The sequence below is a fragment of the Ictidomys tridecemlineatus genome, chromosome 6 (assembly GCF_052094955.1).
Source record: "Ictidomys tridecemlineatus isolate mIctTri1 chromosome 6, mIctTri1.hap1, whole genome shotgun sequence".
Taxonomy (NCBI): domain Eukaryota; kingdom Metazoa; phylum Chordata; class Mammalia; order Rodentia; family Sciuridae; genus Ictidomys; species Ictidomys tridecemlineatus.
Window position 1 is genome coordinate 66794685 of NC_135482.1, and position 14718 is coordinate 66809402.

General features: G+C 41.7%; 2 protein-coding genes and 1 pseudogene across 11 annotated transcripts in view; 2 read left to right on the forward strand and 1 right to left on the reverse strand.

Moving 5' to 3' along the window:
• The window catches only part of Endou (endonuclease, poly(U) specific), a 28319-nt gene extending 23127 nt beyond the window's left edge, over positions 1-5192 (forward strand). The window contains exons 8-11 of the mRNA XM_078014821.1: positions 1450-1563; positions 2194-2300; positions 2993-3135; positions 4011-5192. Of these exons, the coding sequence (XP_077870947.1) occupies positions 1450-1563; positions 2194-2300; positions 2993-3135; positions 4011-4131 (485 nt within the window). The 3' untranslated portion in view covers positions 4132-5192. The remainder of the gene's footprint in view (positions 1-1449; positions 1564-2193; positions 2301-2992; positions 3136-4010) is intronic.
• On the reverse strand, positions 548-953 carry LOC101959910 (large ribosomal subunit protein eL42-like; annotated as a pseudogene).
• Positions 5193-9146: 3954 nt separating the features above from the next.
• Rpap3 (RNA polymerase II associated protein 3) overlaps positions 9147-14718 on the forward strand; it is a 35117-nt gene continuing 29545 nt past the window's right edge. The window contains exons 1-4 of one of the 10 annotated variants that reach the window (XM_013358387.4): positions 9147-9269; positions 9583-9671; positions 13340-13520; positions 14273-14413. In XM_013358387.4, the coding sequence (XP_013213841.1) occupies positions 13371-13520; positions 14273-14413 (291 nt within the window). In that variant the 5' untranslated portion in view covers positions 9147-9269; positions 9583-9671; positions 13340-13370. The remainder of the gene's footprint in view (positions 9270-9582; positions 9672-13339; positions 13521-14272; positions 14414-14718) is intronic. The other 9 variants (XM_021726113.3, XM_013358388.4, XM_078014825.1 and 6 more) reach the window with 9 other exon arrangements.

Consider the following 14718-nt stretch of genomic DNA (forward strand, 5'->3'; position numbering starts at 1 on the left):
GCTGGGAAGTCCAAGATCCCAGGACTGTATCTAATGATGGCCTTCTTGCTGCGTCACCCCATGGCAGAAGGCAGAGACAAAGAAAGTGAGAAAAAGGCAAAAGAAGGCCAAACTTGTTTTTTTTTTTTTTTAAGGAAACCATCCATTCGATAAGAAAACCCCTTCTGTGAAAATGACATTAATCCATTCATGAGGATAGAACCCTCCTGGCATAATCACCTCTTAAAGATCCCACCTCTTTTTTATTTTAAATTTATTAGTTCTAATCAGTTTTACGTGACAGTAGAAAGCTCTTCAATTCATTGTATACAAATGGAGCAGAATTTTAAGATCCTACCTCTTAATCATGTCACAGTGGGTATTCCTAACATATTTTTTTTTTGGGGGGGGACACTTCAAAACAGCACTCCATCTAGCTAGTCATCATAGGCTACTTTAGTGTCTTCTTAGCACTTGCCTGAAATCACATGATTTCTTTTTTTTTTTTTTAGGTATGATTATATAATTGTCATTTATTTCCCTATAGGTAATTTTTCTACTTTCAGTATTTTTGCATCAAAATTAAATGGGAAAAAAAAAATCAAAAAGTTTAAAACTGGATCACTTGGCCCTTTCTCTTCTTGTCTCCTCCCAGTTCGAAATGCTTGCATCTCTTGATGGCCAGCATCCTCTTGGATCTGCAGTTTGGTTCAACGCATTCAAGTCTTAGCACAATCTTCTTCGTGGTTTTAGCCTTCTTGTGGAAAATTGGCTTTGTCTGCCCACCATAGCCACTCTGCTTCCGATCATAGCGCCTCTTTCCTTGGGCATAAAAGAATCCTTGCCCTTCTTATACTGGGTCACTTTGTGAGGCTGATGCTTGCTCCACTTTTTACAGAAAGTCCTTCGAGTTTTAGGTACATTGACCATCTTTACAGCAGAGGTGTCTACACGATGAAAACCGGAGATCTCTCGGCCGCAGCCCTCTCCTCGCCACGCTCACGCCTTACAGGGCACATGATTTCTTTAGTGTTTCCATGTTTGTTTATTTATCTCCCTCTCTGTAATGTAAACTCTAAAGATAGAGACCCTGTCCTCATTTTTCTCTGCTGAAACCTCAGCCTTTAGGTCTGGGCCTAGCACACAGTGGGTGTCCTGCTTATCATTGCTAAATGGGCAGTCGAACACATTTGTTGATTGATTGAACCCATGTCTCTCCTCTTTTTTTAAAAAAAAATTTTTAGTTGTAGATGGACTAGATGGACACAATACCTTTATTTTATTTATTTTTATGTGGTGCTGAGGATTGAACCCAGTGCTTCACACATGCTAGGCAAGCACTCTACTGCCAAGCCACAACCCCAGCGCCCCCATGTCTCTCTTGATGTCCTGAAGCAGGTGGCCCTTTTCTGTTTCCCAGGACCCGACCTCTCTTCCCCTCTCCAACATCCTCTGTATTCCTCTCTGCAGACCGCTATGGCTCAGAACAAGAATTCGTTGACGACTTGAAGAATATGTGGTTTGGGCTCTATTCAAGAGGCAATGAAGAGGCGGACTCCAGTGGCTTTGAACATGTCTTCTCAGGTGGGGCACCCTGCTTAGAAAGGAAGAGTGGAAGGGGTGAAAAGGAATGACTTCACTCAGGAGCAGGGCAGCCCTGACCCTGAAGAATAGACAGCCAAGTTGGCTGGCAGGGAGGGACATGTCTACTATCAGGCCAAGAGGGACGAGTCTGAGAAGCCATTTTGAGGGATAGTCTCTCTCGAGTACCTAAGAGGGAGAGAAGACCAGATACTGGAGCTCTCAAGGGGGTACATCTGGAATGAACAAGTGTTTGCGGGCAAGGTAGTTAGCCTCTGAGCAGTCCTTTGCTTCCAGAGCTTGGTCAGCTGCTTCCTGCGAGGTTCACAGTCTGTTCCCCACTGCCCTGTCCCATAAGGCTCCCACCAGGCCAGGCTTGCTCCTGGAGAAACAGCTGAGAAGAATATTCCAGAGTGGTCTCTAGTATCAGCGAGGGGGAAGAATCATTCTGGCTGAACCGAGAGGAGAGGACAGGGATATGAGGGACTTTGGGGAGTGAGGTAAGGGACTGAGCTGGTGAACATTCAGATCCCGGAGAAGGAGGCAGCCTTGGTGTGGGGTGAGAGAAAAGAGACTAAAGGGACAGGATGGTTCCAGAAGCCCAGACCACTTACCTTGTGCTCTGTTTTATAGGTGAAATCAAAAAGGGCAAGGTCACTGGCTTCCATAACTGGATCCGCTTCTACCTGCAGGAGAAGGAGGGCCTGGTTGACTATTACAGCCATAACTATGATGGACCTGTGAGTACCTGTGCTGGAAAAGCCCTGTTGGTGGTCACACTTTCTATCCTTGTGTTTGGAACAGTCAGACTTGTTCCTCCCCCTAACTCATCTGCAGCCCAGTGGGGATTGTGAACGTGGTGTCCTCCTTTGCTGGACAGCAAGTTTAGCCACCCAAGAGATGGTATTCCCTTCCAGGGAAGGCTCCAGAACTGCATGGTCAGAGGGCAGAGGACACCATATCTGGGTGGGAGGTTGAGGTCAGAGGAGGATATTGAGGGAGAAGAACCAATGACATACAATTATCTGCCTTGCCCCCCCCCCCCATATGTCCTTCAAATGTGGCTGAGAGTTTGAACCTGGATAGTCTGAGCTAAACGCCATACAATTTACAAAAAAAGAAACCTTTGCTGTCCTGCACCAGCAAATAATTTGGGGGCAATGAACCATCCTCTTCCAGGTACAGGGGCAATAAGGAACAATTGCATCCCTGGCATTCTGGTCTGGGTCTTATGGCTGCTGACTCTGACTTCCTTGGCACTGTCAACAGAGGATCTGAGTGGGGCTCAGGTACTTCTACTTAAGGAAGCCAGTCTCCCTGAAGGCTCCTCATGGACCTTCAACAACTACTGGCCAACTGTTGGCATTTGGCACCTCTCTAATGCTACTCTGTGGCCTTCACCAAACCCCCTTTCCTGCCCTTCTCTTTGCAGTGGGATTCCTACCCTGACGTGTTAGCGATGCAGTTTAACTGGGATGGCTACTATAAGGAAGTGGGCTCAGCTTTCATTGGCAGCAGCCCTGAGTTTGAGTTTGCACTCTACTCCTTGTGCTTCATTGCCCGGCCAGGCAAAGTGTAAGTACTGGGCCAGCCACAGTACGGGGGCACAGGCCTCCGGCTGTAGTCAGAGATCTGGAGTCTGCCACTCAGGGGCTGAGAGGGCTTGGATAGATCATTGTGCTGTGCCTCCATTTTATCCCTCGAGCAGTGGTTAGATTAGATTGGAGGCTGCCAAACTTCATTTTAGCTGTAGAACCATCTCCCTTCTTTCCCCTCAAGTGAATTTTTATGCAGGATCTTACTATTCAAAGAAGTTAGAAATAGGTTGTCTTGGGGACTCTAAGCCTCTATTTTTGTTCTTGAGGCTGTTTGAGGGAAACAGAACAGTTGGTAACAACTGGCCTTCCTGTTCTGTATCAGTTGGAGACTTTGAGTTCTACTATTTAAATTTTTCTTTTAAGTTTTTAAATTTTTTTTTTTTTTTTTTTTTTTTTAGTACTGGGTTTGAATCAAGGAGTGCTCTACTACTGAGCCACCCACCACATCCTCTTTTTACATTTTATTTTGAGACAAGGTCTTGTAAGTTGCTGAGACTGGCCTCAACTTGCAATCTTCTTGCCTCAACCTCACGAGTCACTGGAATTATAGGTGTGCGCCACCACCTGGCAGGGTTCTATGCTTCTGAAAGATGAAACAAATATTCATTCTGAGAACTTAGGTTCTAGAATCTGGGATTTTAAAATATTGCTCTGGGAAGGATAGGGAAAACTCCTCTTTCCGAAGACAGAAAATAAGGTCCAGATATTCAGTGGCTGCAGAAATCTGTGGCAGCTCTGTCATAAAGGTCAGAGCCCCCCCCCCCTTTTTGGGGGGGCTGGATCCTTGCAGCCTGGGGGAAGGAGGCAGGGTGGAGTGGTGAGCTCCTCTGATTTCATGATCTTTCCCCACAGGTGCCAGTTAAGCCTGGGTGGATATCCCTTGGCTATCCAGACCTATCCCTGGGACAAGACTACCTATGGAAATGGCAAGAAGTACATTGCCACGGCCTACGTGGTGTCTTCCACCCATTAGGACAGAACTTTGAGCCAGAAAGGGCCATGAGGGCAGGGAGGGCTCTTGCAGGACTGAGGTGCTATCTATTCTGGACTGGAAAAGGGAGGTAGGAGGCTGGGAGGAAATCCCACATCAGTGAAACAGAACCCCAAAACCAAAAATGCCTATATAGGAGGAAAGAAACAAATTAGAAAATGCAGAGAAGCAGTCAAACATTTGTCATCCAGTATTTTAACAATATCGACTAAGAAACAAAGTCCAGGTGGAGGAGGTGGAGGGCCTTGATGTTTCCTTGCTCTGATGCATGGTGGAACTGTGAGCAAGTCCTCTGGCCTCACAGTGCCTCCTGCTTCCCTCTAACACAATGGGAAGAGGTCTACCCCTTTTCCTGTTTTTGGGGTTGGCGAGAGGACAAACCTGATAATACATTTACTGAGATGTTTTCAAATGTTCTTAGGAAGAACTGCTAATAGAAATATAAGATTACTATAATGGCTGTTATTGTTTACAGCTCTGCAAACTGTAGAAACTCTGCAAACTGACACAGTTTGGCTCTGTGTCAGGGGCCTCAAAGAAGTCAGGCCACAGAAACCAACCAGAGGGCCTTTGGTCTTTTGTACAGTAAGATCCTTTTGGAACAGAGTCTGGGAGAACTCTGTCATTGAACAGAGCAGGGTAATGGTTGGTTGCTTCCCCAGGCCTGAGTGTTTTGTGGTCAACTCAGTATCTGTTTCCAGAAGCTTCCTGATTATAGATGTTTAGTGCATCTGCACTCTTATGTTTTGATCCCAAATAGTTTTTTTAATAGAATTTCCATAAGAGGAGGAAGATTTAGCATCAGAAAAAGAAAGGCAACTATAACTTATTCTCGATTAAGGCTTAGCCAGCTGCAATATTTTGAATCACTCTAGATGGGAGACCAGGGAGACTGCTCCCTATCTCCACCACAGTGGTGCTTTTCTCCCCTGGGCCTGCTTGGAGTCAGATGGGGCTCCACAGAGTCAGTCCTGCTCCCTGACTTAGAGAGGTCAGGTCTCCAGTTAAAGTTATTAAAAACAAAACAAAACAAAAAACAGAAATGTGTCTCTTCTTTGTTTATGGATCCCTTGATTGTTGGTCTCCCTGCATTTTCCCTGGAGCAGGGCTGGGAATGATACTCCTCCTTTCAAGTCCTTGCAGGGGAAAGTGGTATCTGGGTGAAGTGCTTGAAGGCTCACCAAGTCCCTCTAACTAAGAGAGGGAGAGAAATCTTCCAGGTGCAATGTGAAACATGGAAAGAGCATCACAAGCAGACAACGGGGAGGTGAGTGGTGGGCGACTATTGGCTCCAGTACCAGTAACCAGCCCCCTCTATCACAGATACAGGGAACAGAAGGACATCCTGGATGCAGCTTCTGTGACTGCCAAGGTTGACCAAACTGAGAGATAGTAAAAAGAATTCTCACCTGTTGTCGGATTATTTAGGACACAATTCTAGGAAGAAACCAGCCAAGAAGGGAACCTATAGCAAATTTGAGAGCTCAGACAAATCAAACAGGAACTTGTTCTATCTTATCCTGTGGTGTTCACAGTCCAGTGGACAGGACAAGGGGTCAGGAGTACAGAGTCTAGGTGCAACCTCTGATCTAGTCAGTTACTTGCTGGTTACATGGGTAACTTTCTTATTCAATCAGTATCCTTATCAGTAATATTGGGATAATAGTACCACTGTTGTAAGGTAAGGAATGTAAAATAATGTGCCGGCTATTCTTTTCATCATTCTTTATGTTGTTGTGGTTTTGTTTTTTGAGACTGAGTTTCCCTGTGTTGTCCAGGCAGGTCTTGAACTTGTGGGCTCAAGTGATCCTCCTGCTTCAGTACCATCACACTCAGCTCATCATTCTTACTTGTCTCACTTATTATACAGATTTCATTTTTTTTACTAGGAGAGGCAATTCCTCTTCCCTGTGATTAGTCTTAATCTTCATCTACCAATGTCAGTACTTGTTACTCCTTACTGACCTCTTCAGGGGTCTTCCAGATAGATAAATAGGAGGCAGAGAAACAAAAATGTAGGAGAGAGTACTGTACCCCAGGGTCTGGACCTTAGCTTTGCAAGACAGAGAGGTAGAAACTAACATTTGTTAATCTCTTACCATGTCCCAAGTTGTGCTAAATAGTCCATTAATGTACATTTTGTGTACATTTGGTAGGTATTTTTATCTTTACCATTGTAATTTTACTTAGACATTTGAGATTCAGATTAAGTCACTTTCTTATTAAGTAGCAAATTAGGATTTCAAAATCCAACCTTTTCCTCATGCTGTAGTAAGCTGGATTTCTAGCAGAATCTACTTATTCATTCTTTATTACTTTTTATTTGTGGTACTGTGTATTGAGCTCAGGGGCACTCTATTACTGAGCTACATACCCAGCTCTTTTTATTTTTATTTTGAGACAGAATCTCACTAAGTTGCTGAAGCTTGTCTTGAGCTTGCTATCCTCCTGCCTAGCGAGTAGCTGGGATTACAGGTATGAACCATCACTCCTGGCTTCATTCATTATTCTTTTAAAGAATACTTATTAAGGCTTGTGACAGAGGCTGCTGGTTGCCCCTCAATACCTGATCTCCTCCTTTTCTTCCTTCTTCGTGGAATTCCCAGTTTTTACAAGAGCACATGACTTCCAAGAATAAAAACTCAGCTTCTCTTGTAGCCAGGAGGGGCCATGTGCCTAAGTCCTGGTCAATGGCATGTAAGAGGAGGCATATCTTAAAGAACAGGAAACACAATTTTCTTGTTCTTGTCCTTTTCCTGCTGACTTGATTTCAGATAAGATTGCTGGAGCTTGAGCAGCCATATTGTATCATAACTGAAGATGGTAGAGCAGGAAGGTATTAGGAGCCTGGGCCTAACACTGGATTATCATACCAGTCCTGCACTGCTTATATTCAGTCTTATATAAGACAGAAATAATCTTCTGTTATGTTTAAACCACCTTTATTTTGGTCTTCTGTCATATGCAAAAACAAAAAACAAAAAAACCCCAAAACTATATATACTATTTCTGTAATAGGAAGTGTCAAGGTGCATAAATTTTCTTCCTAAAGTTACTTAGCTAATACCCTCTTCTGAAGATTTATATTACCTATCAGAACCTTCCCATAGTAAACTATTTGAAAGAGTTTAATAATTATTTTTGGCATAAAATTAACAATTCACCATCATTAATTGCGGCATTTTACTCTTGCAATAATCAACATTTATGTTTATTTCCACTGATGATTTGATTTCAACATGTAAATCTCATAAAGAGACTGTCTCTTTGAAAGTGGCTGTTCAGTTATTAACAGTAACTTCATTTGAGAGGACTGGGGTTTATTCTTGGTAAAAATAAATAAATAAAAGAAGGCCCATGTCTGAATTCACAGGGGAGAAGGCTGCCATTATAGACAACCTCCCCACTTTGGGAGCCTCAGAAGTTGGTAATGATGGCTATTTTGCATCAAAACCATTTAGTTAACTTTTCTCCCTTTTAATAGTATGTGAAAAGAAAGAGAGAAGAAGAAAAAGAGAGGTTTCATCACCTAAGAGTCCCATGAAGTTTTACTAAAACAGGTAGTTGGTCCTCTTTTCTCTCTTCTCAATCAACTTTGCAAGGATTAACAAAGAGAAGGTAATTGCTTTGTTAAGAACATTAATAAATCTATATCTGCTTTAAACTGACTTATTTCTAGTTTTAAAATACAGTATGATCTGTTAATAGTATATATCGTTTTGTTACTTATCTATCTCCAAACACAACAAAATCATTCCATTAGTAAATATTTTGGTAATTCATTTAATGATCTGACTACTAAAACTTTTAAATACAAAGATATCCAACAATTAAACAACATGAAACAGGTGACCTTGTGAGGGAGGACCCTAAGGAGGTTTTTTTATTGACCAGGTCCTGGGTTAATGTTTCCTAGCCTAAATGGCACAGCAATATGCCATGCTTTAAAAATCTGTGATGCTAAGGGTACATTCCAGACTAATTAAATCAAAACCTCTGGGATAGAATTCATCAATGTATTGTGGTGTGTGTGTGTGTGAGAGAGAGAGAGGTGGGGGGGGGATATCTATATATGTTGGTGGGTTGGTCTATCTATGTATTCATCCACCCATCCATCCATCCATCTGTCGGTCCCTAAGTGATTACAATGTTTAATAAAGCTTGAGAATCACTGATCTGAATCTTGGGGATAATGTTTGAGATCAGAGAGCTGATTCAATTTGAAAGTTTGTTTTGATTGTGACTTTTTTGTGGCCTTCTAATCCTGCCCTTTCCCTCCATAGTAGGCGTTGAATCTAGGGTCTGGAACACCTTAGGCAAGCGTTCTACCTGGGCTTCATCCTCAACTTTTCCTATTTTGAAGCAGGGTTTCACTAATTTTCCCCAGGCTGGTCTCCAATTTGCAATCGTCCTGCCTCAGCCTCCCAAGTAGCTGGGATCACAGACGCCGGGGCACTGGCTTGTTTGTGTGGACTTCCAAAAATTATTTTTGATTTATTTTACAACTCTAGAGTTAGCATGGCAGTGAAAAATGGCTTTATTCACAAAGGAAGCAGAAGCGAAAAGTGTTAAAAGCTTCATATTTCTTCTTAGCCAGAGCATAAAGACAGACCTTAATACTGACACACATCACAGAGGATGCTGACACACAGCTTAGAGGAAAACGCAAACCCCAGGATGCTGCTAGGGTTACCAGTTTACGTCGGTCCGTTCACGGTATAGAGACAGTAACTTTCTCACGATTGTCATGACATAACGTTAGACAAAAGCAAGGCAAATACCAGGGCTACAATTGAGGGAGGTCCAAGGAAATGTTTAAGGCTTTATTGTTTTGGGATTGGATTAGGTCAGGATGACTCTGCAGTTTGGAGATTCTCTCGTGTTTAGTTCAGTCACACTGGAAGGACGCAAAAGGCCAGACTTCACTTTTACGTACCATCAATCCCCAACCGGTCTGCCCCCTGGCGTCAGGTCGCGGACCTGACTTCTGCGCACGCTCCGGCCAGGCCCCAGGGGCGGGGCGAGGGCCCGCGGGGCCTTGTGGGAAGGTCCAGGGAGGCGGGGCGGCGCGAGTGGCGGCGCGTCTGAGCGGCTGCTGTTAGGTGAGGACGGCCTGGCAGGTGAGCGGGCACTGCTGTCACCGCGGGACCCTCTGGAATCTCCTAGCGCGAGGAGGGGCGCGCTGTGGGTCTGGGCGAGGCGAAGCGGGCGACCGCCGCGCGGTGTAGGGGCGGCGCGGCGGTGTCCGGGGTAGCGGCGTCCCTGGGAGCGCGTTCCCGGGAGGGGCTCCTTGCGCGCGACCCGGGATGGGCGTTCCGTTTTGCTGCGGGGGTCCTGCCCAGCCCCGCCCCGGCATTGGGAGATTTGCAGGGGTCGGAATGTCAGGGTCATCCTCCCGACAAGACCACGGAGGGGCCTGACCTCTTTTGGCAGGGTTCGCCCAGTTACCAGGTGTGAAAGTGATACCCGGAGCGCTGGAAGTTTCTGGTTGCCTGCTGGAACCCAGCTCCGCCGCAGGTTTGGTATGAGCAGTTGTGCCTGCGGGAGCAGCAAGGGCGGATGGGCCTCCCCTCAGGGGCTTGCTGAGTCCCTAGCAAAATATTGTACTAGTTTGCTTTTGAGTGAGGTGCACCTGTATAACCAAACATGGACACTACTTGAAAGTTTAGGCTTAGTTTAGTTGTTGAGGCTAGGGTCAGAAGACCCATCTGAATCTGTAACTCTTCCTCTTTCCCTATAAAGTGAAATATTTTTTAAGTGTTCTAAATTCCTTTCCAATCCCTTTTTCTTTCTCCAACCTTAGTTCCTTCTTCTGCCCCTTAAGTTTTGACTCTCCCTCCACCTTTTGGAAGACTTTCCCTATCAGTCATCCTCTCTCTTTTGTGTTCTTGTTCCTTGTACTTCCAGTGCCCGGATGGTACTTGAGAGCAGTTCTTCATTAAAGGCAAATTTACTCTAGCCCCAATAATCATTTATTTAACTCATTTCCACCCTTTAAAAATCCCATTAAAATTCTCAGCAATTTTATACAACTAACTGTAATGTACTCTCTTTTTTTCTGTATGCCTTTTGTACATTGGGCACTGCTAATCTCTTCCATTTTCTTGAGCTTATTTTCTTTGGTCTTCTGTGAGGGTACTATTTTCCTCCCAGCTCTCCAGGTGCTCTACCTGGTTTTCCTATGTTGTCACCTCTTTCTCTGTTCCTTAGGGAACAGTCTCCTCCCAATCTCTTGGTTGTCACAGTGGCTAAATGTGTTCAAATCTATAATTCTAGTTTTCACCTTTGTGCTGGTGACATCCATATTTATCCCTAGTGCTTTATTGCTATCTACTGGATTTTTCTTTCTTTCTTTCTTTAATACCAGTGATTAAACTCAGGGGTACTCAACCACTGAGCCACACCCCAGCCCTATTTTGTATTTTATTTAGAGACAAGATTAGTGCCTAAGTTGCTGAAACTGCCTTTGAATTAATGATCCTCCTGTCTCAGCTTCCTGTGCCACTGGGATTACAGGCGTGTGCCACCTCGCCTGGCTCATATCTACTGTGTATTTTCTTTTGATATCCTTTGAGCACTCAAAATTAGCATATCTCAAACTGAAATAATCTTGGGGGCCATTGGCCCTCCAACTCTGAAATCCCTTTTCTTTTTTAAAAATTGTGTATTCTGGTCTGATGAAAAACCCAGCCTAATTCCCTCTTAAGATTGGGAGCGATCTCCCCACAAAGGCATGAAAAGCTAATTTCAGCTTTACTATAAATTATTGTGATTTCTAAACTTGCTTGGAATGCCTGCCTGTGCCTTCAACTCGGCCTTCTCTGAAGCTCTAATGACCCTCATAAATTCTGATGTTGGTGCCAACTAAAATATTAACTAGCCTTTGTGCTATGTTTGTCAAAATTTTGTTATCTGTAAGTTCTCAAACCCCCCTTTGTGTAACTTTCTGTGCTATAAAGCTGTACTCCTAGAGAGCTGTGGGGCTATCTTCTGTTCCCATGATTTTCAGGAGAGGCAGCCCGGCCAGTTGAAATTATAAGCTTTCTTTAATTTGATTTCAGTTGGAGTTGGTGGTCTTTTCTTTGTGTCCTGGTCTAACACAGGCTGTAGCTCAGTGGTAAAGTGCTTACCTCACACATGTGAGGCACAGGGTTCAATTCTTAGTACCACATATAAATAAATAAATGAATATATTGTGTCCATCTAGAACTTAAAAAAAAAAAAATGTGTTTTCTAACTCAAGCCAGAAATCTAGGACATTTGAATCTTCTTTCCTCCCCAGTTTTCCAATCTAACCAGTCATCAATTCTTTTTTGTTTTACCATCTTAGTACCTTCATGGGGCTTTCAGAATATAGGTGCGATCTCATGGCCTAGCATTTCAAGATCTTTTCTATATTTACCTCTTTAACCTTCCTTGTCCCTCATAGTTCCTTACTCTGCCATCCTATTCCTCCCTGTTAGCTGCTTGACTGGCCCTTTATGAAACAGATAAAGTTTTAAAGCCTCTGGACAAGACTCCTGTCTTGACTTTTTCAGCCTACCATCTGTGTGTGTGTGTGTGTGTGTGTGTGTGTGTGTGTGTGTGTATTTTGGTATCAGGGTTTGAAACCAAGAGGTTCTTAACCACTGTGCCACATCCCCATCCCTTTTTCTTTACATATTTTATGTAGATAGTGTCTTTCTCTGTTGCTTAGGGCCTTACTGAGTTTCTGGGGCTACCTTTGAACATGCAATCCTGCCTTAACTTTCCATACCGCTGGGATTATAGGCATGTGCCATGGTGCCCAGCTTCAGCTTACCATCTGATTTTTAACCATCCATAACATCTGTACATGGTTCACCATAGAGGTTATTTTTGCCTCCTGTGGGCCTTTGGCAGTGTCTGGAAACAATCCAGAGGGCAGGGATGTGCCAGCCTTTTTATGATGAACAGCACCCTCATGACAATGAATTTTCTAGTCCCATGGTTGAGAATCCCTGTCTAACATAGTACTTTGTTACTTAGTACTTTGATTTTTTTTCCCCCTTCACTAGACAAAGACACCATTTTGTGCTTGATTTTACATCCTTAAATCTCCATGTGGGATTTGTCACATAGTAGAAGTGCAGTAAATGTTGGAAGAAAAAGGTGTAAAGGAAATAATTGAGATATAATTAGAACCTGGAGATCAGTAGCCAGTATGCTACCATGGGCTACTTGCTAATTTCAGTGATTCCCCCCACCCCCATCACCTTTCATTGTTTAAGGATGACCAAACTTCTCTGTTTATTTATGAAACAGTTGATACATTATTTAAAAATGTTATACTGATATTTTATTCAACATCTCTTTAGACTGTTTTCTGTCCTTGTATGTTGGTCATTTATGAAATAGTGGATAATCATGAACTAGTCAGGTTTTAGAAGAATAAACGAAATAGAGTCCCCTATTTATGATGGTTTGACTTAGGATTTCTTAACTTTATAATGTAAATGAAGGAATATGCATAGTTTGAATTTTTTTTTAATGGTTTTGGCATATGTGGTACAATATGGTGATACTGGGTGGTGACAGTGAGCTGTAACTTCCACTCAGCCATGTTATCAGATCAGTGAACAACCAGGAGAGTAAACAATCACCAGGAGGGTAAAGAATTGATACTTATTAATGTACTGTGTTGCTAAGCTACTTTGGTAGGTTAGGTTTATTAACCTATGAAGTTCCACCATTGCAGATGTGGAATAACTATTTAAAAAAAAAAAAGTTAGGGGCTGGGGAGGTGGCTCAAGCGGTAGCGCGCTTGCCTGGCACGCGTGTGGCCTGGGTTCGATCCTCAGCACCACATACAATCAAAGATGTTGTGTCTGCCGATAATTAAAAAATAAATATTAAAAAAAAAAAGTTAAATTGAGCAACAATTTTTGTGAAATTCTATTTTTTCAGAGAAAATAGGGGAATGATTAGAGTTTGAAAAAAATATACATAAAAACATACAAAGGACATCTAAGCTCGTCTGATTATGATTTCCAACTTATTTTAATATACTTGTGTCAGTTTCCTAGAAATATTTGCAAAATTGAAAACTTGGAATTTAGAGGGTGAAGTACATTTGATTTAACAGTATTTTCAATTCATAATGGGTGTGGGGATATCATCCTATTGTAAGTTGAGGTGCAACTGTCATAATGTATTATTTAATTCTTCTCAGAAGTTGGTTGTTCAAAGCTCTACAGGCCATAATGACTTCCAATAAAGCAATTGAATTACAACTGCAAGTGAAACAAAATGCAGAAGAATTACAAGACTTTATGAGGGATTTAGAAAACTGGGAAAAAGACATTAAACAAAAGGATATGGAACTAAGAAGACAGAGTGGTATTCTTGAAGAGGTAAAGTAAGAATTCCTAATTTGGTATCTGCTAAAACTTTATTTTTCAAATAAAGCATGGCTTTTAAAAAGTGGTTTTGTGAAAATACTGAAATTGAAGTGATTTGCTTCATTATTAACATTTTCTTTGAGAAATTCTGTGTTTTTTAAAAAGTATTTGTAATTGTATTACTATAATATTTTAAATCTTAGTGAATAGTGACTGAAAGGATGACCATGTGATAATGCTTAAAGAAATAGCATCATAAAATATGTAGGGATAGGTGTGTACACATATGAAAATGACATATAGGTTACCTACTTAATGACATATTAGTATACATTATTGGCATAAAAATGCAGATATTACCTAGTTTTCTTAAGACAACGTATTTAAATATATTAGGTTTTTTTAATATTGCATATAATGAGGTGGAAAGACTTCAGTTTGCCTTTGAATGACTGCTCATTTAATGTCCTAAGCCTGGAGATCAGACAGTTTTTGAAGTCTGAATCTAGGATTATAAATTAAGGTATAATTAGGATATTCAGGTAATAATACTTTAATAATACTTTGTGACTGAACAATGTTCAACATTCATCATAGGATGAATTAAACTTTTCAAGCATAATTGTCATTATAAGTAAAGATGGTAAATTGGTATATTGAAGCACTTGAAAATTAAATAGAAAAATTACTTCTTACATGAAAATATCATTTAATGAGAATTTTATATATTGCTAGCTGTGTTTAAAACTTATTTTTCTCCCTAGAATTTACCTCCTATTCGAAATGGGAATTTTAGGAAAAAGAAGAAAGGCAAAGCTAAAGAGTCTTCTAAAAAAACCAAGGAGGAAAACACAAAAAATAGGATAAAATCTTATGATTATGAGGCATGGGCAAAACTTGATGTGGTAAGTTAATCTAATCAAGTGCTTCTTGATATCTTGAATAAAATCTTGTTGGAGTTAGCTAACAGTTACAGATTAAATAAAAAAAAATAGAGTCCTTGTGGCTTTTGTCTTCTATTATAGATTCTTTTATGTGGGAATAAAAATTTAATTATAAGTCTTTTTAGTTATGTAGATTATTTTTTTCTTTTCTAATCCTCCTTTAGTGAATGGTGACTAAAACAGCCAGGATTCTTTTCTTTTTTTGTGTTTTATCTTTTTGCAAAAATAGCATGTTGGGCTGGGGATGTGGCTCAAGCGGTAGCGCA